This window comes from Trachinotus anak, unplaced genomic scaffold, assembly GCF_046630095.1.
Source record: "Trachinotus anak isolate AG129_WGS33_773 ecotype Australia unplaced genomic scaffold, CSIRO_AGI_Tana_v1 ptg000032l, whole genome shotgun sequence".
In the NCBI taxonomy this organism is placed as follows: domain Eukaryota; kingdom Metazoa; phylum Chordata; class Actinopteri; order Carangiformes; family Carangidae; genus Trachinotus; species Trachinotus anak.
Window position 1 is genome coordinate 12,576,107 of NW_027273883.1, and position 27,789 is coordinate 12,603,895.

At 42.4% G+C, this 27,789-nt stretch overlaps 2 protein-coding genes across 4 annotated transcripts; one reads left to right on the forward strand and one right to left on the reverse strand.

Moving 5' to 3' along the window:
- Window positions 1–8: 8 nt before the first annotated feature.
- On the reverse strand, window positions 9–15,647 carry adar (adenosine deaminase RNA specific). Of its 3 annotated transcripts, none has more exons than XM_071469061.1 (16): window positions 15,438–15,647; window positions 10,604–12,383; window positions 9,941–10,266; window positions 8,689–8,884; window positions 7,420–7,616; window positions 6,785–6,920; window positions 6,343–6,581; window positions 5,911–6,067; window positions 5,207–5,375; window positions 4,837–4,930; window positions 4,594–4,710; window positions 4,260–4,387; window positions 3,957–4,139; window positions 3,686–3,798; window positions 3,060–3,187; window positions 9–2,714 (listed from the first exon to the last, which is right to left on the reverse strand). In XM_071469061.1, exons 2-16 carry the CDS (start codon window positions 12,251–12,253, stop codon window positions 2,390–2,392), a joined length of 4,158 nt encoding a protein of 1,385 aa, XP_071325162.1. In that variant the 5' UTR covers window positions 12,254–12,383; window positions 15,438–15,647; the 3' UTR covers window positions 9–2,389. The 3 variants fall into 3 exon arrangements, with proteins under 3 accessions (XP_071325162.1, XP_071325164.1, XP_071325163.1); XM_071469063.1 differs by lacking the exon at window positions 15,438–15,647 and adding an exon at window positions 15,097–15,409; XM_071469062.1 differs by lacking the exon at window positions 15,438–15,647 and adding an exon at window positions 13,849–15,069.
- Window positions 13,970–27,546, forward strand: LOC139612913 (neuronal acetylcholine receptor subunit alpha-7-like). Its single transcript, XM_071469064.1, has 10 exons — window positions 13,970–14,111; window positions 21,230–21,369; window positions 21,828–21,872; window positions 22,315–22,424; window positions 22,505–22,584; window positions 22,860–23,027; window positions 23,481–23,675; window positions 24,144–24,230; window positions 24,346–24,455; window positions 24,935–27,546. The coding sequence occupies exons 2-10, from the start codon at window positions 21,292–21,294 to the stop codon at window positions 25,829–25,831; spliced, it is 1,770 nt and encodes a 589-aa protein (XP_071325165.1). The 5' UTR covers window positions 13,970–14,111; window positions 21,230–21,291; the 3' UTR covers window positions 25,832–27,546.
- The last annotated feature ends 243 nt before the right edge of the window (window positions 27,547–27,789 follow it).

Below are 27,789 nucleotides of genomic sequence, written 5' to 3' on the forward strand. Positions count from 1 at the left end.
TCCTCTCAAACATTGCTACTTATTTTATTTTTTCAAAGTTTCCAAATGTCATTGGTAAAAAAACAGCATTCTCCATTAAAACATCAGGAAAACTTATAGAAAACAACTGTAGATGATTTACAAAATATATACATGAAACCTATACATATACATACACACACAGACATATATACAGCATTATACTGAAACACTCAAACAGTGGGGCCAAAAAGTCTGAGTCTAATACCAAAACTGTATATTTTCTTAATGTAAGCCACTTGCTTAAATATACTGTAAATAAATCAATAAATCAAAAATAATGTTATGTTTAATGAGAAATGCAACAGCTCCTACAAACAATGTATACATGTGTAATTCACATCACAGCTTCTAAGAAAATTCTGTCTATTTTTAAGACAGTAAGACCTCAATTAAAAGTTGAATTTGAGGGCTGTGATAAGGAAGCTGACTTCACATCAGCCAGAGAGAGGTGCCACCCTGCTCTACAGAGGGATATTATCACTTCAAGCTTTTAACCGTTTAAAGAAAGATTCATTTTCTAGCAAAACAATGGCTCTTTGCATGTATCAAAGATACACCAAACCAAACCGTTTCAAGCATCTTGGAGTGCTGACTCTCATGGCTTTTCCTCTGTAACTAAATCAAATCTGTGAGACCACTTGAACATCACGAGATATTACGGCACATCTCTCACATTCTCTTAAAGAACCAAACAGTGGGAATTCTCCGCCCCATGACGACATTATGCACTAGTTTGAGAAATTAATAATTTGACTAGAAATCTATTAGTTTTGGATAAATGAGAGTTTCTGGAACTAGACTCAGGCCTTTGGATCCCACTATATGTCTATGTGTTCATGTATTTGTATATACCTGATGTATACACTGCATCATCCATCAACATGTAACCAAATCAAGAACAAACGGCACTCTCCTTAAACAACAGAACTGTCCTCATCTAGCAGTCCTCAACAACTGGCCACGCAAGAGAACCTGAAAGCCTTTTTGTATATCGAGATGTAAAAAAACAATATGCAGGCAGGCTGCAGGCAGGAACTGAGACACTCTCCAGGACGCGCTAGCATGGCCAGTTACCGATGACCTCATTGACAGAAGTGAAAGAAAACAAGGAGAAATACTGAAAAAACACACACAAGCAATAGGAGAGGAAATGTTGTCATTGTTGGAGGCCTTGACATCAGTAATTCCATATAAAAGCACAAAAGCACAGAGAAATTGTGGGACTGATCAAAGGGCCACACTGATCTATGTTGTGCTAATGGAAACCATGGCAACAACATGTGAATGCATGGAGAGCCAAGGGTGTAGAGAAAGTTTAAATCTTACAGCTGGTTTAACTGAGAAAGGGGCCTGTTTGCAATCTTCAGAGTATGCACAGGAGCTAAAGCCTAAAATGATGCACAGTGGATGTCAGTAACCGATCAAAGTAAAAGTTGGAATTAATGTTATTCTTATATACAGTGAAAGCTTTGTATGTACACTGTAAGCTGGGGCTGTTCGGAGCGAGGACTAATTTCAAAGTTTACTTGACATCTAACCAGGGTGAGTGCAATTAAAAAAAAAGAAGTTTCCTGGTGAGAGCGTCCCATTATTTCTGCTCTCTGTCCTAAATGCAGCTGCATGTATTTCCATGCAGAAAAACACAGGGAGCAGAAAAAATAATAAGCACTTCATGACAGAGGACTTAAACTCTAAATTGACTTAATTACAATTACAAACACTGCTACAATGCAGGGTCATTTTAGGTTGAATGCCAATTAGCACTTGTCAGCTACTCAGGCTCTCATGGCAAAATCAGACAACAAACAGTGGTCTAGAGAAGCCAAATCATCCCATGTGATGGTCAAACAATCTGAAAAAAATTATTTTGCATAGCAACTAGAACAGTGGAAAAATAATGGCAGCATATGCCAAGCACTACAAATACAAAGACAAACTGAAATCACAATCTGAAGCCAATGTATAGATATAAATGATCCTAAGAAACTTAATAATTGAATTGCAAGTTAGCACAGCTCAGCTTTGTAGCAGTGTTTGCCACGGTGATTTACTGACTTCAAACTAATTCCATTTTCATGTAGTGTTTACATTTTTTTTTACACCCCCTGAATCTCTCCCTAGCTCTGTCTGTCTACTGTGATCCCACTCACCCTTCAGGCTGTGCCCTTGCCATCTCCTTCATTCATTCTGTCCCCTTCCATCACTTTTCCTCTGCAGCCTTTAATCATGTTCCATCAGAAGATACAGTTCTGGCCACTGGCTACACATTGTTTGATTGTTCTTTTCTTTCTTCAAATCTGCCCCTGGCTTGTGCTTTTCTCCCCCCACATATTTATATTACCAACAAACTAATGTGCCCTGTACTGTTCTATGCCTCCTCTTGCTTGTATTCCACTGCTCCTCCGTTTCTACTGCTGCCGTATCCCACAGGGACACTTGTTCCATTGTTCCTGGTTGCCTCCCCGGCCTCAAAGCTCTTCTCTTCCAGGGGTTTGCCGATCCAGGCGCCGTAACCGTGGACGCTGAGAGCCTGGAAGAACTGCTGCTTGGCTAGCTGGAAGGACATGGCCGACATCTTGGCCTGGGCGTAGGAGGGCAGGGAGAGGAGGTCTGTTCGGCCACACCGCTGGCACAAAGAGCGGAACAGGCAGAACAAGTTGGACTTGGACACACGGGACACGGCCAGTTTGTTCCTACAAGAAAGACATTAGAGGACTCTTTAGTTGAATGTTCATAAAATGTGTCAGTCATGGAAAACATCAGAGTTTGTCCGGTTTGATTATACTTTCACTGCCTGCTGCTCACTGTTTTGGGTCATTTCATTAAAAAGAAATTAAGTTTGTGGTTATATACCATAGGAGGATATGGTGTTTGATCAATTCCAGGATGATCCTTGAACAGCAGCACCACAGTCCTTAATAAGTTATTAAGTGAACAACAATAGACTATATAGACCAAAGTGTCCAAAGTCTTAATAAACCATGTGTGTTACTATCAGGAAAGACCAGGTTACACAAGTTTCACTGTATACTACATACCCATCCAGTTTGCCTTTGGTCCCATCCAGCACCTCTACACTGTGCTGGTCTGGAAAGCTCCAATTCACACTGGACTCCTTGGTCTTGCCTGTGTGACGTGTGGAGTCGTACACACTCACTCTGCCCACCTACAGTCCAACCAGGTGGTGCGGGACAAGGGAAGGGCGGAGAGAGCATATTTTGTTTAATCAGGCTAATTTAGCCATTCAGTGTGACTCAGCAATTCCAAACAGAGCGTGTAAAATTAGTTGTGTAATGCATGTTTCAGTGTGATGGCTGCGTCATGCTGTGTCGATCTGGGATGGTAGTTTCAACCAATTTCACTGCTGCGTTACTGAAAGCAATCAACATGTTTGAAAACATGCTAAAATAAGGAAAAAGGCTGAACTGTGTGTAGCTGCCAGTTACTGTATTTCTCAGACATTTCGCCTGGTGGTGCAATAGTCACCTACCTGCTTTCTGCTAATTGATGAATGAGCCAAATTTAAAGAAGATGAGCAATGAAGAAACAGCAGTGCATGCACAAATAAGAGTGTTGGCAGCTAAATTGATGAATTTAGTGAGAATGACCTCAATATTGATGATTAATGTCCACACGTGACATTGCCAAAGACTTTTGTGGTTACCTCTGGGTGGTTTAGCGTGAAAGGAGCAGGAAGACTCTGGCCAAATGTTTCACCGTCTCTGGCCAGCCGACAGCAGACAGCACGTGTCAGGTGACCATGGCTGTACAGATAGCCTAACAGATCAGAACAATGGCTTATTGTAATTCAGAAATTTGAGACAAGGAGCAACTTAAAGCTGGGAATTCATCCAACTTCACTGATGCTAACTCTGATTTTTGTCACATTATCTGTTCTCCAACTATAACAATGACAATGCAACAGCATGTTTTACCAAGTGTGATGGACTTCAGGTAGATGGGATGCAGGAAATGGGTGAGCAACGCCCCCTGCAGGCCCAGTACATTCCAGCGCAGGATCTTATCACTGCAGCTCATGGTTCGCAGCCTCTCTCCGTGCTGGATGCCATCCCAGGTGGGCACAATGGCACTTGACTCCACTGGGATGGTGCCCTCACCTGGCAAAAAAAACACCACACATATACAAAGGTCACAGCTCTTGTTTATGGCAACAATTCATTTGCCTCCATGCAGTTATATACAATATTTGTAAAGCAGATGTGAGTTTCATCTCTCACCGTTCTCCACTTTGGTGCGGAGCTTGCCCTGCTTAGCATTCTCAAACAGAGGCTGATGGCCCTCAGCTTCATCCCCAGCCTCACTGCAGGATTTATCAAACAGAGCCCCGTCCCCACAAGGTGCCGTGCTATGGATGAGAGAAAAAGAGGAGGCATAAGATATTGATATAACACGCACCAAAATGACATGCGGCTTAAGAGAGGATGACCAACATTGATCCAAACATGAGACATGAAACATTGATGCATGTGACTAGTGGACAGGATGGGAATGAAAGATGAGAGATTTTAGGGGGGGGTGAACAAGGAGAAAGAGAACATCTGATACTCCCACCTGATGTAGAGGTGAAAGGTGATGTCAGATTTGATCCGCAGTTTGTTTTTCTCCGCTGGCTCAAATATGCTGTCATCTGCGCCATCATAGTGCTTGAGCAGCTCACTGTACAGAAACCTGAGAGGAAAGGAGATGGTGAGTTAGACTTATAAATAATATCCTGGAGACTGGGACTGGGAAAAGAGCAGGGTATTTTTTGAACTGGGAGAGAAACACTGGTAAAAGAGCAACATCTATTTCTACCGAACAAAGCCCCTTCTGGAGATGATTTCAGCATGGCAATCATTAACAGTCTCCCCTTTAAGGCTCAGCTCCTCCCCTTTAACACAGCGATTTCCTGACGGGAGAAAAAAAAAAAAAAAAGAAAGGAAACAAGAGACACGCTCAATGTCAAAGAACACAAGAATGCAGCGCCTCTCGGTTCTGCAGTGACCTAGTTATGTTTTAGCTTTCTGACAGTGCATGCCTCTCAGCACAGAAATTCACAGAACTAAACATCATGGAAAAATGCAGTGACAACACATTTTATTCTGTTGCTAAACAACTCCCTATACTCCCGGTTTCTACAACCTCAGTCGTTTCATAGGTTATAACCTAAAGGTAAGAGATATACCAGTTCCAAGGCTGACAACAGTCCCCAGGCCCTCCCCCCTCCTCATGACGATGGTGGCCAGAATCTTGCGACCCAGAAGGCTGTGCTGGATACGTGTGGTCAAGGCATTGAAACGCTGGTGACTCAACATTGCTATCTGGTCGTGCAAAGTGCTGCCACTCACTGGAAGCTGGAGAGAGAGATGTGTACAGGATAGGACAGGCAAAACAGAAAGGAAATAAACATTATTATATATTTAGCATGTATGAATTTTTTTGACTGCACAATCCAATGATAAATCCCAAAAACTACCAAAGAAAATTAGAGTATATATATATATATATATATATATATATATATATATATATATATATATGTATATATGTATGTATATAAAAAAATGTCATCATTTCATTTTATCTTAGCCATTTGATTTAAACTGTCATAATTAGTTTATGAATTAGTGAGTTATGGCCAAAAACAAGGATGTGAGGTCACTGTGACCTTGAACTTTGACCTCTGACCACCAAAATCTAATCAGTTCATCTTTGAGTCCAAGGGAATGTTTGTGCCAAATTTTAAGAAGATCCCTCAAGACATTACTGAGATGTCACGTCCTGTTCACGAGAATGGGACGGATGGATGTACGTCCGGATGTATCTCCGGCCCTGGCTCTCGCCAGCGTGGAGGCATAAAAATGTGAAACCAATAAAAAGTCTGCTCACTTCAGCTGGGATAAGCTCTCCGGTGCGGGCTGCCCTCTCAGCTTCTCCAATCAGAACCCGTAGTGCAGCATCAGCCGCTTCCTGTTTTCCCTGCTTCTTGTTGGATGCACAGACTGGAGGGAACCACCGTCCGCCAAGCTTAGCCTGGTAGGTGAACCTGACAAGAAGGGGCAAAGAGGAAGGTAATGAGGGGATGATTTGACAGGGTTTCCAACTCACTTTAAGACCCAAGGATCCCGTGGAAATCATGGTTGTGCCACAAACACCGGAGGAACCAGGCAAAAAGGCCTTCATTAATGCTTCAGAACTTTCAATTATCATTTCTTTTTTCCTTAGGTATACAAAGAACAAAGCACCTGGCAACCCGATCAGCAGAAGATTTTTTTCTCATGTGTACATATGTTCCTTTGTGCATTCATGCAGCTCACATACTTAGGCTCGTGTGGTGGCCCAGATTGGCCCACCAGGCGGATCTCGGCAGCAAAGCCACGGGCTCTGGCGTACTCCAGAAGACCTGACACTGCGTTATTGTTCAGGTGGTTGATGAGGTCCCCAACCCCTGCCTCGTGTGCTGCTCGCAACTCATCTGCAGTCAGAGGGGGCAAAGAGGGACATGTAGCCCCAGAACTACCACCATCACTATCACTGGATGAGCCTAGGGGCAACTGAGGCTGGAAAAGAGAGGTGGCAGTGGGGAGAGGAGAAAAAGAGAAACATGAATGGTACTGAGCAAAGGCAGCAGAACAATGTGACAGAAGTGACAACATCAATTCTTTCTGCCTGAGTGATCTGTTGTTTCTCTTAAGTCATTCCACTCATTTTGGAGATATGCAAAGTGAACAACTCCACTTATTCTCTGCTTTTCACTCCACACCTTGTTGAGCTGTAATCTCCCGTCAGACATTAATTCTTTGACAGCCTCCTCTGCTGCCAGCTGGCGGGCCGCCTTCTTATTTGGAGCCGAGGCCTCAGCAAACAAGCTCTCTCCGACCTTCACTCTGTACATGAACCTGAACACAGAACAGAGAAGGTGAAAAGGACGGAAAGAGAGAAAGGGAGAGAATTATTTTGGTGTGTAACTGAGATCAGAGTTGATGCCACACTTTGTTAAGTTACTATTCTAGAAACATGACTTATCACATTTAGATTAATCAGCAGATGCACCAGGGTCACAGTAACACAAGAGCCTACAATGGACTAGTCATAAAAACAGAAGCGTACAGCATTTACAGAAAGTTATTGGAGGAAAACACAAGTTTGTATTCTATCTCCCAGCCATCCAGCTGCCTAAAGGGATGTATTATAAACAGAAAGAGTGGTAAGAGATGGCTCTTTGTCTCTTCATCAGCTGACCGCAGTACTAAGCATAGATTGAACAGAAATAGCTGATCAACTACTTCCCTGAGGAGGAAATGCATGACCACAGAGGAACTCGGTCTAGGAACATGCAGTGTGGGGGAGAGCAACATCCAAAAGCACAGATTCAGAGGGACGTGAAGGAGTCAGTACCGTGGGTCATGTGGTGGGCCTGCCTGCCCAGTGATGATGAATTCGATGGGGTTCCCACTGCGCTGGCTGTACTCCATCAGGACAGACACCGGATTTTTCCCACCAGGCAGAGAGCGTGACAGTGGCTGGCGAGGTCCCCCCGCCATCCCTTCCACACTCCCAGACCCAAATATTCCCCCTGTGCTTTCAGCTGCCCCCTGGTAAACAGTAAAAAAAGACAAAAAATACTATTGATTAAAGCTTGTTTTAGGTGGCTGTATTTTACAATAAAATATTCTTTCACTGATTCGCAGTTTTTTCTAAGGCTGCGCAAATAATCACTGAATTATCACAACTACAATCTTTTTTTTTGATTAAGTGATAATGTATAGTAGTGCTCCCTCTTTAGATGTCAAGTGTTTGACCAAACTTTACAGCAAGAGGCAGCAGTCAGGTGCTTGGGACAGTTTTTTTTTTCTCCACATTGTCAAACAGGGGGCCAGTGTTCTACAAGCTCAGTTGAAATGCAAGCTTATATATGTTTTATTTAGTTCTTTTAATTCATTAAAGAACAATAGCTAAAATAATTCAAAACACATTTACAGTTTGTTTTAGGACTGTATTGATCAACAGATGTAATTTTCCCCATGAGTAAGTGAGTTCTATCAGATTTACAGAAGCTTATGTTCACACTCTTTTGCCAAAAAATGACCCATATATGCGTTACACTGTAAGACTAAATATATAATTAATTGGGTATCCAAACATGGTAAAAAAAAAATAAAAAAATTAAAAAAAACAAAATAAATAAAAAAAAATGTCAACAGCACACCATTCCTGTTCGAATGCCACCTATTGCTCTTTGTGCGACACAAATCTGTTCTGGTCAAACAAGCTTAAGCTGTGGACTCAAAACTTGTTGAATTCAAAGATAGTTTCATTTAAATGAAGTTATATTATTTATTTGTATTATTCACCTGGTAAGATTGTTAGACTTGAAATCAGCACACTGTGCTGTTCAAACAGCCTGATGCAGAATAAGGCACAGCGATTCGAATGCCTCTTTTTGTATGCGAGCGGATTTACATGTTACTGGGAAATATTTGTTGGAATTTGCCTGAGTCTTGTATTCACATTGTTATCTATAGCAAATTAATGACAAGTTGAAGTCTAAAAAAAAAATAAATTAATTAAATAAATGTTTTGGTATTAAATATAAAGGTGACTAAGTTACATCATACATTTACTAAACGAAATTTGAATTTCAGTCAATCATTCAAAGAAACTTACACTTGTGTCTGGAAGTAGATCCATGTCTTGGTCCGTATTGTCAGTATTTTCCTCGTCTCCTGTGCTGGCCCCTCCCTGCATCTCTCCGATGAGAATGCGCAGGGCGGCCGCAGCTGCGTCCTTTTTTGCAACCTTCTTACTGGAAGCTTCAGCGACAGGAAACAGCTTCCCGTTGAGCATCACCTGCATACGGAATCTGAAAAGGGGAGAAAATATACAGATGAGACACAGTGATCATGTAACTAACATGGTTAGTTGAGCAGCTACAATTCTCTGAGACTACTGTGCTGCATAACTAGCAAATACATTTTTATTCTAAATTGGGAGCATCTCGTCTTCATTAAGCTGCTGTATTTCTCCCAGAATTTGAATCGTTAGGTTTGCCATCAGGTGCTTTACAGAGAGAGGCAAACGTGCGAGGAAAAACAAAACCATCTGTGTATCAAATGATGACAGCCAAAGTTTGTGGTTGTTTAATACTATCATTTAAACAGTTTAAATATCCTGGGACATCAGTACTATCTGAGCATATATTCTCCAACACAGGTCTGACAGTTATCAGACTGCCACACACCAGACTAGCTCCACAGCATGTTGACATGTTGCTATTTCTGAATAAAAACCAGTAGACAAGCTGTCTGCTATGCTGAGGACTGAGGTAGGCCTGGCATTTTTATTTTATTTTGAGCTTGAATGTCAGTTCGACTCTGTGTTGCGCGAGCAGTAGTCTGGCTGTTCACAGCAGAAACGCATTTCTCTGTGCAGGTCAAGAATCGATTCTGCTCCTCTGCCCTTTTAGAATCACACAGAGCTGATCTTTATAATAATCTGATGAATTTATAACATAGAACTTTTCCTGGATACGCGGGGCGTCACTTCCACTGCAACAATGACCGTCTGTCTCGCTGAATCGTTTGTTCCACTTTAACCCCTGTGTGTTGGTATTTCTTTATAGGTTAACGAACGTCAGCTCTCAGTCAGAAAAAAATTCAAAATGATCATCCCTAATGGAAGATAAACTTAAGCAAGAGGTCGCTGTGGTACTAAAAACTAAGTCCAAATTCAACAGATATAATTACATTGACAAAGACACTGTATTTAATGTGGATCCTTAAGTAAGGTTGTAAGGCCAATATTGGGTCGGGTGCATCCCTAGTTAAATTTCAACATTGCAGCATGAATATGCAGACAATGATCACAGTTTAATTTACTTTACCCCTTTTACACTAACAGAGTAGATCATGTCACCGACCTTGGGTCATGGGAGGGTCCTGACTGGTCAAGGAGCTGGAACTCGCAGTTCTGGCCCAGATACTGGGCATACTCCATGAGGCCGCTGACGGGGTTCTTCAGCCTCACCTCCTGTAATTTGGCCCACAGGTTCTGGGGAGGCGGGGCAGCCAGCGACACAGCAACAGTTCCAATGGAGTTGGCCTTCTCTGCTGCCAGTTTTTCAGCATCTGTCTCTCTGCGAATGGCATTGAGGAATTCTGGGATATCATCGCTGGCCCACTGTCCTTCGTTGGTCTCTTTGTCTTGACGAGAGGTTAAGGTGCGGGGCTGGATGGAGGAATAGGACTGAAAAAGGAAAAGCAAAGAGGTGAAGAGTTAGTAAAATCAGACTAGTTTAACATTACAGTAGTAATACATTAGTTCAACAGTTGCTAAAGTGTAGTTGCAAAGGAAAGGGCTGTTTGACGGCAAAATAAAGTAGCGAAAATATTCTAAATAAATGTGTACACTGCAACTAATATTGGCTTTTTTCGGCTAAAACATGTTCTTCTGCTGACCTTGTCCACAGCAGTATATTGCTCAGCTTCTGCGCTGGTACCCAATTCCAAATAACCTGAACTATCCCTGTAATACCATTAAATAAATACAAAAATACAAAGCAAAACACCGGAATTTCACCTACTGCTTCACTGTGACTTTGCTCTGGCATCCAACCCTCTGGAGGTGGTTGTGGCTCCAGGCCTGGCACTGGTGGTAGTGGTGGTGACGGCAGGAAGAGGGACCCTCTTCCCTTCTCCTCTCTACTGGTTTCCTCCTCCATCGGGCTGCCCTCAGCTGGGGTGCTCTGTGCAGCTTTGAGACTCCTCTCCATCCTCTCTCTGCGGTGGGTGGAGAGCTCCCAGGTGGGTGGGTTGACTTCACCATTTTTAATGAGATCACCTTGCTTCTCCAGTGCATAAAGGGTGGGATTTACCTGCTTGGTGCTCTTAAGTCCCAGATTTTTGGCTATGACAAGAGCGGTTGCCTCCCTTGAATCCAGGAGGTAACGCAAAACGAGCTCCTTCTGTTCTGCCATCGTGGGAAGCTGAAGTTCCAGATCAGGGGAGCTGGTGGTGTCAGGATGTTGTTTCTCTTCGTTCTGACCTTTTGCTGGTGACTGGGATGCTTCAGAGTCAGATGACTCTAAAGAAGAGCTGTAAGAAGAACTGGATTCTGTGTCAGAGTCCTCTTCTTGGGCCTCTCCCCTGTTTGTTGCTGTTACTGTTTTTAGCTCAACCTTGGCTTCAGGTTTTGGAGGATGTCCTGGGCTGACACACAGATAGGATAGTGGACTTTGTGTTTTAGAGTTTTGATCTTCCTTGCATCTGAAGGGTTCTCTGTAAACAGTCCACTCGGGAGGGAGGAGTCCTTCCTTGGAGGCTTTCTGTGAGCGTTCCAAAGAGTAGAGTGCCTTGTTCACTATCTTTTTGGGCAGATGTAGCTTTTTGGCTAACAATTTTGCAGTGATGCTCTCACTTGGCTTCAAAGCAACCAAAGCCCTTAGTACCTGGTCCTGAATGTCAGGAGTGAGAGTGATATTAACTTTACTAAAACTTGAACTTGCTGAGCTGCTGGATGCAGAATATCTGCCAAACCTTTCTCCTCTGTTGGGCCTTTCTCGATGAAGAGACAATCTCGGAAAATTGTCACACAAAGAGTCTTTTTGGATGTCCCATTGTCTGTTGGGATGCTGGTCTGGGTTTTTACTGTGTGACTGGTTTGGATTGAAGTGTCGAGGGCCTTGGTGGCCTCGTGGAGGTCCTACAGTGGGTGGGCACGCAAAACTCTGGTCATGGCTGTACCCACCTCTACCCCTTGGGCTGGTGTTGGAGTTTGGATATCTATTGTATCCGGACTGGGGCTGATATGAGGAAATGGGTGGCCTGCTGGGTACCACTCCCCCACAGCCTCCTCGTGGACTGGCTCTGAAGTGTGGAGCCTCAGAGCTGATTCCTCTCAGGAACTCCACCTGTTGGTACTGAAATGAATTGGGACCGGGACTGGGAGTGTAATTCTGAGTATGTGAATTGTTAAGGACCACTGGTTGAGGAGCTGCTTTACTGTGGCTTGGTATGGGTGGAGCAGAGGGAATGAGAGAGGGGGTTGAGTGTTGTACAGACACTACGGGAGGGGCAGGGCTGTTGTAGTAACTTGAATATGGGTTCTGCTGTAGACCAGCTCTGGGGTAGAGTGAGGCTGCCCCAGGTCTGCTGTAACTGTCCTTGGCCTGGAGGTGGAGTGGTGGATGTTTGTAATAGTGTTCCTTCGAAGGCCCTCCTCTACCTCTGCTCATAGCGCAGGGGGTGAGCGTGAAGGGGGCCGGTGCAGCTGGCTGTGCAGCTTCTATATGAGTGTACGTCCTCGAGCACAAACAGCAGACCCTGATGGAAAGTCAGGGCAGGCCTGTTGCACACTGAGAGCACCTAAAATACAAATAAATAATAATATCAGGAAAATATTAATAAACACAAATAAATAACAATAAGATAATTGAATGGTGGAAAACAGACAGCAAGGTAAGAGAAACTGTCTTTCCAGCCAGCAGCACAAGTTCACACCCTGCTGGCAAGCCTCCAACCTGCTCGAGTGTCCTTGGATAAATCATTGAATCTATACCTGCTTCAAGGATACAGATTTTAATGTCACCCTATATCCCTTGTCTTCCTGAGCTGCAGCACACAGAAGGAGGATATTAATATAAGGGTATCATGGAGAAAAAAAAAGAAGAATATAGGCAGAGCATAAGCTCTGACATACAGCAACACTGTCAACGTTGCTGTCTATATCTTCAGATTATACCCGAGCCAGTCTACAAGGATACTGCAGGGTGACATACAGTCTCTCCCAGTCACACTGAAACTTAATCCCAGGGTAAAAGGATGGTGATTAATAATTCAGACCTTCTTGTGACTATTCTGTTTTATTTCTGGCCTTACAAATTATTGCTAGATCTGGATCCCTAGTCGTGGGGGGGGGGGGGGGGGGGGGGGGGGGGGGGGGGGGGGGGGGGATTGATGCAGACAAAAAGGAAAGTTTAAAGGACACAAAAACATAGACGGCTACCTGTTTGTGATGTGCTGTATACAGACAACCATGCAGTTGCTAGCCCACAGTCCTCACTATTCTGACATGTCTTGTGCAGAGTTAGGTTAAAAAAAACACACACAGCCATGACTGACATATTCATCAAGTAGAAATCTAGATCCTGCGAAACAGCATAGTTTTGAATTCCAATATCCTTCAATGGTACAACAACCATTGATTCAGCCTCAAGTGTCATATCTGACAACACTCAATAATGTCTATATCAGTGAGACTGACAACACCCAATACTGAGTCGGGTTTCATCCCCTCTGGCCCAGTCAGCATCACTGGACTGTCACATAGAGCTGAACAGGCCCAACACCACCACATTAATAGAGAACACCAAAGTGTTGGTTCATCACAGTAATAGGGGCCGACAGAGCTGCAGCCCAGGGGCCAAACAGGGCTGGAGCTGACTCATCTTGACCATGATGCAAGGCAACAGTTGACAGCCAAAATAACAACTCTGTGTTTTTCAGTATCCACTGTCATTATGCTCCTCTCTGTTTTGAGCCTGGGCAGAGGAATAGGCAAGACAAACCATTTGACAACTGATGAATCACTTCTTTTGCATGCTTTATGCTGTCATGTCAAGAAACAGCTAAATACCACCAACGCAGGGTTTAATGTTCAAAGTGGCCCCTTTGTCACTGAGACCATAGTGTCTTTTGATTACTTCGCATTGCAGAAATGAAATCTAGTACAAGCTCCAGATCTGGTGCACATATTCACACCTGCATGCAACACACCATATAAACCGGCAGCACAGGGCCCACTGGGCTCACATGGTACTATGGATCTCACCTAGAGCAGCTGCAGCGGTGGAAAAAGTAGGAAGTGTTACCGTAGCTGCTCCTGCAGCTTTTCTTATTATCAGGTGACTTAAAACTAAACTCACGAAAAAAAATAAAGATAATGTTAACCTACAAAACGCGAGTCATAGAGCAAAGACGTAAAGTGATCGCGGAATCGCTCAGCTGTCTCAAAGTTTAATCTGTGAGGCTGTTTCCCTACGCGCAGGGTCTTCCGCTTTGGATGAGTGAGGTCCTGTCCGCAGCTTCCACTATGTAAATACCAGCGATGTCGCTCGCTTATAAATGGTCTGTAAAGGGCTGTAAAAATGCGTTTCTATACTGTTACACCACGGACGTTTAGGGGAAATCCACAGGCTGATGTGCAGAGGGGAAGGGAAACAGTCGTCAGAAGAGACGAAGTAAGTTTCGATTTCATTTCTGAAGGAAAAAATAGGTTTCTATTGTGAGTCACATGACCGCCAGGGGCACAGCGAGAGCACGACAAGACAGACCCACACAGAGACGTACACAGATGTATATAAAGCACGGAAACAGTAAAGCTCCTCCATGGCTGACGATTAATTTTCATGCATAAAGAGGCTGCTCTGCGGTCCAACTCAAACAATCAATGCGCCTGTGTAACTGTGGAGCTACAAGGACATCCTCTCCTGGATGCCTGCTGTACACAGCGCCCCGTGGCTGAGGAGACACCATGTGCTTAGATCAGGTTCTCACATGGAAAATGAAACGGAGGAGGGAGACGGATGGAGACTGATAGTAATGTAATACATTTCGCCGGATACAAATATCACAGCAAAAAGTCGAGATCTAGTTGCAGGTTTGTGGGATAAGAGTACTATAAGGTGAAGGACACTATTAAACATCAGAGTAGCATGGACGTGTGCCTAAAAGAATAATATTAACCAGTCTGAAATATATATGGATATTGAAGCTTTGCTGTATTCGCGCATTAAAATGCACATAGTTCAACTTACAAAGCAGTGCAGCAGGGAGGGAGTTCATATATACAAACAGTCGGTTTTACATTTATGTATCATCGTTCATCATCCGGACAACACAGAAACATGCTATGAGAAAGGGATGGCTAAGTTTTACATTATACACGAAGCACCAACACAACACAAGAAAACACGTTGACGTTACGTCCAGCTATTTAAGGCCTTGAATAAACTTGTCTTCGGTCGACACTGTTTCTCATTTCAATAAGGGTAAGATTATTTTAGGGGGGCTTAATCACCAGCATGGCTGAGGATAAAACTCTGAAGTCCTCGTCGTTAACACGCCGCCAGTTGTTCTTCGAAGAAACATACAACTACCACTTAAAAAGCTACAAGGTTAGACGAACTTAAAAACCACTTTGTCTTGTCTTGGGGTAAAGGATGTAGTGTGCAGCCGAACATCGTCCCTCCTCCTCCAGCTAACGTTAGCCAGCCTGCTAGCTCCGCACTGGCACTGCACCATTTCTAACTACCGCCTGCAGCACAGTCAGTTCACCGTCTGCTAACGCAAAACACACAGTGCTCTTCACCTAAACCATAACAGACGGTTTAAAGAGCAGTCGCGGCTTTATTCGATTACCTCCACTCGCAGTGTTTCGGATCCACGGGCGCTCGCTGGTGTGAAGTGTTTTTAATGCGGTGACAGAAAAACAATCAAAGACTCGGTAGCAACAGAAGTGACGCAAAACGCCGGCGACTGACACAAACAGCAACACGTCGCACGTCAGTGACGCACCGCATCGTCATCATCATCATCAGCAGCAGCAGCAGCTTCTTCTTCTTCTTTTTCTTCTTCTTCTTCTTCTTCTTCTTCTGGGTAACAAGTGTCGCGCCAAATAGTGATAGTCTGCTAAAAGGTGATTGCCCTTATAACGTATAAGTACACACAACTTTATGTCTGTGTTGATACCAAGGTAGCCTATGTCTTTGTGAACTTTAAATGTTGATTGAAAACGAATAATAAAAATGGTGGCCAAAGAAATGTGTGCAGTCTAAATGGCATGACATTTAATTATGGTATCACTATAGTATTGTTCCCAATGTTTTTGTGTGTTTGGTATGTCTAATATCCTTTTTATACACGGGAACGAGCCTGTAATTAATATGATTCATGAATGGGTTAGGCTATATAGCTATAAAATAAAAAAAAGATTTGAAATTATCCTTGTGATTTATCATTATTTAACCTTTGCCCTAGATTATAACCACTTAAGTCCTATTTACTTGTTGAAATACCTTTAAAGGGCTAATACAACACATAAAATCTACTTTATCACTTACCAATAAGTGATTGCAGCCGCTACCTTGTCACTGTAAGGTGTTCACTGCCTCAAAATTATTTGATTTTTATCAATTAGGGGTATATTTCATAGATTATACCTCATCCAGTCCTTTTCACCTGTTGAAATACCTTTAAAGGACTAATACAACACATAAAATCTACTTTATCACTTACCAAAAAGTGATTGCAGCCTCTACTTTGTCACTGAAACGTGTTCACTGCCTCAAAATGATTTAATTTTAATTTTGAGGCAGATAACACTTGTTCTAATATAATGTACATGTAATATACAGCTGGTAATGTTGCTGTCAGATACCATTCCCCCTGAGTTAAACAGGAAGGTAAGATCACAAATCTGTCAAATTCACACTGATTACTTGTCTATCAATAATAAGCAAGTCCTGTAAATTTCAGCTTGATATTACCCAAATTCCCTATCATAATAGTGAGAACGCATCCTGACAGCCGGGAATGTTGCTGTCAGATACTGCTCCCCCTGAGTTTAATAGGAAGGTAAGATCACAAATCTTTCAAATTCATACTGATGACTTGTCTACATATAACAAGCAAGTCCTGTAAATTTCAGCTTGATATTTCCGGTCAGGGCGGGACAACATATAACCCAACCTAAGGCTTTCCATCTCTTCATCTGTCTTGAAAATGAAACATTCCTCCTGCCAAAATGCTTTTTCCAAAACTAATTTTACTGGGTTCTCCCCATAGTTTACTTATATACTGCATTGCTAGGTTCATTTGCCAAATTCCCAGTGGAGTTTCTCTCATTTCTACAAGTGGAGCTGGAATGTGGGTGGTATGGAAGTCCCCACAACATATTATCAGTGCCTTTTCTCGTAATTGCTCCTGAGCACTGATTTTGCTGCTGTTCCTATAACATAAACACCCATAGTGTAATCTTGATCTTATCATTGTTCTGTGAATCATTAATTGTGTATGCTGGCCAGCACCCTATGTACTTCCTGACTGAGAGGGACTACATTACATTTATTACCTTTTCACAATCAGTTACAATGCGGTGCATGTCCATACATAAGTAAATGCTGACATTCAGTTCTCTTATTACCGAATATGAAATACGTTTTACTCCCTCTTGCCTCCCTCGTCAGTTATTTTATTTAGGGCTTTCTGCACTCTCTCAGATAAATGTTCAATATTTCTGTTGCTTTTCCAGATTCCTCCGTCATCCACAAACAAGGAAAGACAAAAACATGCCCCGATGTTTTGAAAGATATCATTTAAAATGATATGCAATAATATCAGGCTAAATAATAATTAATTCGAAAAAGCTGAATCCAATTAAGTAAGTGCCCTCGTGTTCCTGCTTCATATAGCTTTATAATGGGCCTGTCCTTCCATTGCACGTCATATGCCTTTTTACTGTCAAGAAACACTTCTATGACTCCCTCTTTATTTATCACATCTTTCTTTATCTCAGAGTCAAGGGGGAGCACAGAGTCCATGATGCTCCTCCCTCTGCAAAACCCTCCATTATTTTACACAACACTGCTGTCAGTGAAATAGATCTATATGACCCTGCCTGCGCAGCATCTTTCCCCAGTTTTAAAATTGTAAGCTTGCTCCCAGGATGTGGGAGGAGTTCCTTCTATCCATATATTATTTATGAGAGACAGTATTTCATGTAACACTGCATTACCTAATCTCTTAAAGACCGCACAGCTTGTGCCATCCTTTCCAGGAGCTGTTCTTCCCCCTTTCTTTGTAGCTCTGTGCAGTTCTTCCAATGAAAAATACCAGCATCAAAGTTAGCATCATTTTCCTCAAGATTGGATATGCGTTGCCTTAGTGTCTCATTCCTTTTCCGTATACCTTCCACACCAATGTTTGCTCCACTGGGAATAACCTAAAACTTATTTTCACAGTTTTCTTTCTCTACATCACTTATGGTGCTCACTCTCTCCTCCTCTAACGCTTCTCCTTTTTCTTAAAACTCCTGACATTCGGTGACCTGCTGGCCATATTTCTCCAACAGATGTCTCCCCACTTAGACTTCCACACTATCTTCTCCAGCGCTCCACTTTTACGAACTTAATCACTTTCCTAGTCTTAGCTGTCAACCTTTTATAATCTAAGACTTTGCTCTCAGTACTTTCTCAATGCTCTGTTGGCATGGTTGCTACCTCTGACTGCTGTATCACATGTCTTTATGCTTTAAGGGTGTTTCTTTATAGGGATGTACTCATATGCATTATGCAATATCATTACACATAAGGTGTTATTCCATTCATCTATTGCTCCCTCCATCATTTACACTCTAGAGGGTGTCATCACATTTGTCATCTGATAATTGAGTAGAATGGCTCACAGTTTGCCTTACTGTAATCAAAGATCTTAAAGACTATGATGCTTATTACAAATTAAACTACCCAATGTATTATTAAATTATTATCTGACTGGGAGAAAATGAATTGGCAGCTAAAATGCCAAACATTTCAATGTGAGAATTTGATGGTGTTCCTTTCGGTAATTTTGATTTTTTTCAATTATTTTGAGATGTCTCTTTGGAGCATCTGAGTAATTGTGATGGACATTTCTCACCATTCTTGGTTAAATATTTACAAACCAAACAATCAGTTAATTAATTGAGAAAATGATCAGGGGAATAATCCAAAAGATAATCATTAGTTGCAGCCTGATTGAGATTATACTCGCATACTTTGGTTAAGTAGCATTTCCAATTCAACATTTCTACTTATGATGGAGTATTCTTTTTACAGTGTGGTATTAGTACTTTTATTTTAGCAAAGATCTAAATACTTCTTCCACCCTTGCTTTGCAGAGGGTCTTGCAAGTTTTAAAATTTTGCAGTGTGATACAACCAAAATGACACATGTATGTCGCTGGAGCAGGGTTGTCTCCTCTGTATATACTTAAATTCTAATTTATGGAACAAATGGAATACAGTGATAGATATTAGCTGGGTATTTCACCTGGAATAACTCGGTCTCACACCCAAGGTTAAGATGACATGTGACATTTAGAAGACTAAATAACTGGTGTGTAGTGCGTGTGGGCTTGTAGGAGACCACAGATTGTCTGGCAAGAGACATTTTTGCACTTTACCAACATATCCTGTGGGTGTCAGCATTTCTCTGCAAATGTGCTGATGTCAGATTTCAGTATTTGATAAGCAGTTTTCAAACACAGCTGGATGGCGAAAAGGGACAGGTATGTTTCAACTGATTTAAAACATTTCCTTCTTGGTCATTAAAAAATGTATTTTCCTCCTTCCATCTCCGTTTCAAACTTTGAGTTGAAGACACCTGAAACCATAAGAAATAGCAAATAAGTCCATGGTAAAATGAGAGAGGATGACTGACAGATAAGTACATATCAGAGAGGAACTGATGAGCAGAGAAGCATGAGGGGTGAGTTTGAGCTATAGGTCAGGGTACCCCTGGCTCTCAGAAGCTGGTTGACTCGAACACACAGCATCTTCCTCTTCCGACGAGTATTCCCTTCACTGCGTTTCTCACCCACTCTGTCTCTGCTGCTCCTTCTTCCTCTCCCTTTCTCCTCCCTACCCTGCTCTGCCACTGCCAGCATCAAGCTCTCACCACTTATTTTCCACAACCCCTCTCCTCTTATCAGGATCTCTCTCTCTCTCTCCTCCTCTCATTCTAGTTCCCCCTTTTCCACTTTCTCAGTTAATTCAGATGAATGCAGTATGTGGCAGGCTGTCGCTCTTTGGCTGTTGATACTCGCCACTCTGCTCCGAGGTGAGTGACTTTCATTGTTGCTTTAAGTGAAACTGTGCTTGAACGAGTGTGTGTTCTCTTCCTGTGCTGTATAGTGTATATTACATGTGGTCTTTACAGTAACGTCTGTGCCACTGAGCGGTTTGTTCTCTGTAACTGTGCACAACAGCTCACACAGAGACTGTCTGTCGTTGTGCGGCCAATAACGAAAAATAGATTTATTTTTATGATGAGCAAGCAACAGTATAAAATCTTTACTACAGATTAGATGAGCTGTGCATCTTTTATGTGATAGATAGATAGATAGATAGATAGATAGATAGATAGATAGATAGATAGATAGATAGATATGGTCAAAGAAAAGGATGGGTGATTATGAGGCCGCTAGAGGTTAATTTACTGTGGCTGGACACAAGGCACTATTCATGTAAATTATAGGCATACCATCTGTGGAGTCATTGGTATTAATTATGGTCCAGTAAGTGAATATAGATTTGACACCACACAGAGAGTAGATTAATCTTAGACCATTAACTGTAGCAGTCTTACTTAACAGCATGTGGTTTGAAAAGTTGAAGGTACTGTTTGGCTCTAGAACAGGCATCGAGGAGCTATTTTAAGCGAACAGTAGTTTTACATCCGCCAACGACAGCTCCCCTCCACATCATGGTGATCACATTGTGGAGAATGAATCAAGAGTGAATCAAAGCCCTCGGTAGAGTTATAGGGCAAAGAGAGAAAGCTCCTCGCTTTCATCGTCGTGAGTGCTGTGTCTGTCTGTCTGGGGTGTTTCAGTGTTTAATGGCCTCACTATTTCCTGCATAGAATGAAAGTGACATTTTTACAGCGGTGGAAAGACTCTGACTGTCTGCTGGTGATCAATCAGAGATCTAATTGATTAGGAGGAGGGGATTTTTTTTTTTTTTTATCTCTATGCTCCTCTCTCTTTTTTCTTCCTGCCTCCTTTCCTCTCTTTCTCTCACAGATGCTCATTCTGTGTCATCAACTCAACTATATATATTTGTGCTCTTTCAAGAGCAAATCCATCTTTAAAGCATCACCTCTGATTTCCCCTTCCAAAAACCTACCCTTTGATTTGCCTCCACTGGAGCATGTCTACTCATCCTCTGTTAGTTTGTTTCTTCTTCTCTTTCACTCACCTGGCCCACAGTTTCTACACCACCTTTCCCCAAACTCTGTCACTGCAATGACACTGTTTTTTCTGCTCTTGCCCTCCCTTCAGTGCTTTCCCATGGTCTTTCCTGACACTAACTGTCACTTTTTCTCCTCTCCTTTTTCTCCTCTTTTGTTATTCATTTTTCCACCCTCTCCTTTCCCCTCCATTAACCTGTGCAGTATCGGCGCAGGGTCCTCACCAGCGCTTTCTGCTCAGGGAGCTGCTGAGAGACTACAACCCCATGGAGAGACCGGTGGCCAACGACTCCCAGACTCTCACTGTTCAGTTCTCCTTTACTCTAATGCAGGTCATGGATGTGGTATGCATGCTATATAATTGCAGTGTTACAGTCACACAATGAATACATTATACACTAAAGAATATTAAAGAAGAGGTTCACATTTTTTTCAAGTCTACCTTAAAACAACACTCACATGTCCACATGTACATTTAAAGAGCTATTGGTCACTGTAATTGTACAGCATTCAAAGGTACATCTGAAGCTAAATGTGAATGAGTCAAATCACACTTGATCTTAACTTATATTAGCCTAAGATGAATTTAGGAATGTATTTTAACACAGAACAGCACTGTGGATTTTCTTTCAAATTAGACATTGATCTGTTAGGGATCTCCAGAGTGGACAGGAGCAACAACTGCAGTGACTAAAAACTCTTTAAATGTGTATATTATAGGCCTGAGTATATTGTCAAACATGCATAAAAGGTGTGAGCCTTTAAATCACCTATTCTCTCATTTTTCTTTGTATTATGCAAGGATGAAAAGAATCAGATCCTCACCACAAATGCCTGGCTGCAGATGGTGAGTATAATGAAAAACATTAATAATGTGATATTGATCTGTGCTGTGAAAATTTTGCATGCCCCCCGCCCCCCATGCAGGAACAGATGCTAGCTATCATCCCAGATGCGGGCTGGGTTTCAGTAATGATAATGGACAACTCAGCAGGGTGATATTTGAAGACCAAAGCTACTCATCTCAAGTCACCTCACTCAGATTCAGTCTCTTTAGCTTTACACCCTTGGTTTAGATGAGGATTCCAAAAAAGTTAAAAACCTCAGGAAGAGCAACAGAAGAGGGATCCCTGTTCCAGAGCAGACAGATATTCAGTACAAGCTGTGTGTACAGAATAAACCAAAATAACAATAACAGGGTTAATCACAATGACAGCGTGTGTCTGTGTGTATTCATCTGAGCGCTTTTTGTTCATATGTGAAACCAGTGTTGTGCTTGTGTCTTTCAGCATTGGTACGACCACTACCTCCAGTGGAACCAATCAGAGTATCCTGGAGTGAAGAACCTCCGTTTCACTCCCGACCAGGTCTGGACACCTGATATATTGCTTTACAACAGGTACGTGGAACACAATCACAGACACACAGGGGCGTCTGCTGAGCTCTAACCTGCCGTATCACTGTGCTGCTATCCCTCAGTGCTCATGATAAGTTTGATGCCACCTTTAAGACCAATGTGCTGGTGAACTCCAGTGGCTTCTGTGAGTATCTGCCTCCAGGTGAGTTTTTATTAAGCAGCACCAATATAGCAGCACCAGCAGTCTGCTGTCACACATACATACACACAAGACTTACTCCTGCTGCAGCAAATTCATTCTGAGGATGTTTACTACGATCAAATAGTTTCGCTTACTTCCAGCTGGCTGCACCAAACAACATTTTTAGTCAAGTTTTTCTCTCCCATTACATCTCGGGATGATTTTACTTTAATTAAATGTTTACTTTCATTTCACTGTGAATCATTTTCTCCTGTTTTTTTTTTCTGCTTTTCAAGGAATATTTGTCAGCACGTGTAACGTGGATGTGAGATGGTTTCCGTTTGACATCCAGCGCTGTGAGCTGAAGTTTGGCTCCTGGACATTTGATGGCTGGCTGCTGGACATCCAGATGAAGGAGGCGGATGTATCAGGATACATGCGCAACGGAGAGTGGGACCTACTGGGTGAGACACTGTCGAGCCTCTGCATGACAAACAGTGTTGCTTAGTAACTGTGCTTACATTACTGCCTTACAGTACTGTAAGTGTGAAGACATAAGGATTAATTAGATTTATATTTAGATGTATAGTTAGGTTTTAGCAGAAGTTGGGCCATGATTCATGAACATTTCATTGAGTGAAAATACAATGGCATTACACTTTTAACTTTGATGTTTTTATGTGCTTTCAGGCACTTACAGTGCGCTATGATACTTTCTACACTCTCGTCTCACAGCACTTTAAATCCCATTTCCTTTTTATTCAGAGAAAAATGTTCCGTAGTTGGAACAAAATTAATTTCATTAGTTATTCTGAGCTCCTGAGATGTGTTGTTTTCTTGCTTTCTCAGCCCTCAGTTGTGTTTTCTGAATTATTATGCCGTCTTTGCTGCGTCTGCGTCTCTCCCTCTCCTCTCAGAGGTCCCTGGAGGTCGTCATGAAGTTTTCTATGACTGCTGTGCAGAGCCCTACCCTGACGTCACCTTTGTGGTGACATTACGGAGGAGGACCTTGTTTTACGCTCTCAACCTCCTTATCCCCTGTGTGCTCCTGTCCTCCATGACCCTGCTGGTCTTCCTGCTCCCTGCCAACTCTGGGGAGAAGATCAGCCTCGGTGAGGAATAATAAGAGAAGTGAGGAGAAGAACATGATCGTGACAATAGGAAAATGGGAAACACGAGATGCATCTGCTATAAGATAAAAATATTTGTAACTGCAAAATTCTTTACAATTTGCTTGTGAAATGACTGACTTCTTTTACTTCACTTTCACTATGTCACTTTTCAGTCAGTTACTGACTGAAAAGTGAGCATTTGCGTGGTGTCAGGTGGGCTGAGACGGAGGGAAGCAGAGACAGAGAAAAGACAGAGATAGAAAAGGCAGGAGGGAAGATGAAAGAAAAAAAATCAAATGAGTTTTTTCCTAGGAGTGTCAGAAAGACAGATGAGTGTGGCGAGAAGTCAAGTACAGCATACAAAATATACTGTTCCACTAAGTGTACTCATGTATTTTGTCTCTTAAGAATTTTTTCTTCTTTTTTCTTTGCAACCCATGACTCCCTGGTGTCTTGGTCTGCCTCCAGGCATCACGGTTCTGCTCTCTCTCACTGTCTTCATGCTGATGGTTGCAGAGATTATGCCCGCCACTTCAGATTCTGTACCACTGATAGGTCAGTTCTTTTCTCTCTAGACACACGTGTGTATCTGTGGGTTTTAGTGGGTTTTGGGGACACCAACATTGTTCATAGCATACAGATTTCAGCCCTCTTATGTGCCCTGCCACAGGACAGTACTTTGCCAGCACCATGGTGATTGTTGGGATGTCAGTAGTAGCCACAGTCATCGTCCTCCAGTTCCATCACCACAACCCCAACAGTGGGCACATGCCGCGCTGGGTGAGTTACAATGAGATATTATTTATGGAGCTAATTTTCTGAGTGGCACTGAAAACAAAATCCCAAAGTACTTAAATCCAACAGCATAAGAAAACAAAATAAACAATACAAGCTAAAAAACAAGGGAATAAATTTGAAAAAATAACAGGAAGCCCAGTCAGCTAAAATGAGATCAAATTATATAATAATAATGAGAAGTGATTTAAAATAGGACAGAGACTCGGGTCTTGAGTTCTGTAACTCAGATCACATGAGAGTTTGTAAGGAATAAACTACTGGACTCATAGCCATGCAATGTTTTAAAAATTATAGGTTCAATTTTAGAATCAGTTTTAAAATTAACAGACAGACAGTGCAGATAAGGTAAAACAGATGTTATTAGTATGAGAGTTTTAGTGTCTTTAAAAACAAACATTGTTCGAATCTTTTCATCCGTGCTCTTTAATTCCCTCATCAGTATATGTCTCCTTGTCTGTCAGGTGCACTTGATTCTGCTGCAGTGGGTCCCTTGGTTCCTGCGGATGAAGCGTCCAGGTGAGGGAGCGGAGCCAACTCTATCCAGCAGCCAGGCAGACTCTCAGAGCAAGACCCTGTCCTCTCCTACCACCACCACTACCACCACCACCATCCCCACCCCAGTGCCCTCCATCCTCCCGCAGAGCCTCAACTCCCTGCAGGCCAGCCTCGCCCAGCTCAACCACCCTCTGCCACACCCACTACCTCACAGGCCCAACTCCCAGGCTGTTATCCTCCCTAATCCCAGCCACAGAGATCCCAGCCCCAGTCCACACCCCCAGCCTAACGGTCATCTGCCTTACATGGGCTTTCAGACCTTCCAGACTGCCGCAGAGCTTGAGCCAGTTCAGAGGAGCAGAACCACCAGTCATGGGAGGTTTAACAGTGGACCAGGTGGAGGAGAAGGAGAGGGTGCAGCAGCAGCAGCAGCAGCAGGAGGAGGACCAGCTGGAGATACACCAATCCATCACCACGTCCCATCTTCCAAGTTTGGGAACCCTCCACTAGAACCTCAAGTGTCCCCAGACCCTGACCCATCAACCACATCCTCTGGACCCTGTGGTTTAGAGGCTGGGACTGGAGCTGGGAGATCAGGAGCCATGCACACCCACAGCAGTGTGATTCGATCTGTGGCAGTGGACAACCAGCTGCAGGCTCTTCTGGTGGAAGTGCAGTTCCTAGTTGAGCGTGTTCGTGAGCAGGACCGGCAGCTGAGTTTGGCGGAGCAGTGGCAGTTTGCTGCGGCTGTCATCGACCGCCTGTGCCTGGTGGGATTCAGTGTTTTCAACATCATCTGTACCATTGCTATTCTCATGGCTGCACCCAACTTTGGAGAAGCACTGTCAAAAGACTTCCTCTGAGAGGCCAAAAACAGAGATTTGAGAGAGAAGGGGATGTTAAAGTGTAATACAGACAAGGATTTGTTGGAAGCACAACTGCTGTTGCTGGGACATATAACAGCAAATATTTCCTGTGGAGTGGACTATCATTTAGAAACATTATGGTTTAATTTCTTACCTTCTAATACAGTATCATGGTCACATTTACTGATCACTATCTTTTTACAATGGTTTCTATTGATTTCTATTTCTAACTGACAAAATCATCAGCTAAACCCTCAACTAAACAATAAATGAAGAGTTTTGTGAGGATCCAAAAGTAAAATCATCCCAGAATTAGACTGCAAAATGAATCGAAATGTAATTAAAATTGCAGGAATTGCACTGATATTTTTTGATAAAAGTAAAATGTGTCACAACATTGCTGTGCATTGTTAGCGCCATAAGCTTTGTGGTGCTACAGAGATGCCTCGGCCTACAATTCATATTCTCCAGACATAAAGGAACATGCTTATTTGGTATAAGCCCCAACAAAAATTACATCATCATCATTTTGATATTTTTTCAGTGTATATGAAATGCAAAAATCATCATTCTAGCTGAAGTTATAACTCATATCGCATTCACAATATCTAAAACAATACACAATACACAATATCTAAATAATTACAATTTTTTTTTCATATTGTGCAGTCCTACCCAGAATTAATGTGAAAACTGGAAATCATAGCTTTACTAGATTTTTAAAGTATTTGTACTGCTGAGAGAAGTTGCCCAGTAGAAAAACACTGGTGTGCTGCATGTCAAACAGTAGAGCTTTTACACTCAAGCAGGATTCCTTTAACATTTGAGACTCACGTTTTCATCAAAACTGAAAAAGTTTACTGTTCGCTGAGCTTGCACTGATTATCATTGGAGACGCTGAGGGCGCTCTCTGATCTCAGCACAGAACAATTTCTCAGCGCTGTCTTATGATACACACTTTCTCAAGTATAAATGATACTGCAGTACACGCATTTTGCTACCACTAGGTTGCAGGAGTTTCAACTTAATTTTTAATTTAATTTGCTTTCTCAAGATTTTCAGTTAAGAATCATTTTAATCAGAATTTTCATACATGAATACTCAGTTCCAGAAATTAAAAACTCTTCTTCTCATGTAACGGGATGATGATATTGGAGATTCATTTCTGCATCACCCCCAACAACAGTGTTTGCTTCATACTACACTGTAATACTTACTATAAAGCAGAAAATGTAGTAATATCCCTAGAAAAGTACCCAGCATACTGACATGGGGATCTTTGATATCTATTGTCATTTACCTTCTATAAAACTATGCTGTGGTGATATCTGAAATGAAAAAACAGCTCCCATTCCAGTGTTATGGATTGTAGTATCCATACAAGCAAAATGCAGGTAAAAGAAATATTTCAAAAGTCAAATTTTTATTCATGTGAAACATTACTGTCCTCCTGTGCAGGCATCGATGAGGTTCAGACTCATAGATCATTTTTCACAAGGCTTTTTATCTTAACACACACCTTCGCTCATCCATCCACACACACACACACACACAAACACTCATGTTTATGCAGAAAAACATCACCTGTTCGACCCCGGCTTTGAATATAAATCATGACATGTATTTTGCAGAAGTGTTGGACACCGTAATGCCAATAAGTTGTGACAGACTGAGCTGTAAACATCGTGAAATAAATTGTCTTGTCTTTTCTACTCTCTGGACATGCATCAGATTTTCTATTCACTGGCTCGGCTTTCCCACCCCCCCCCACGATCGAAGTTTCAAAAAGGACACAGAAACAGAGAGCAGAAGGAGGAAAGGAAAGGAAAATGAGCTAGGGAGAGGAAAGGGAAGATGGAGGTAATGAAGCACAGCAATAAAGAGGGGAAAAAAAGGGGGGGGGGGGGGGGGGGGGGGACGACTTTGCAGAGGCACAGTGGTGGAGATGATGCAGA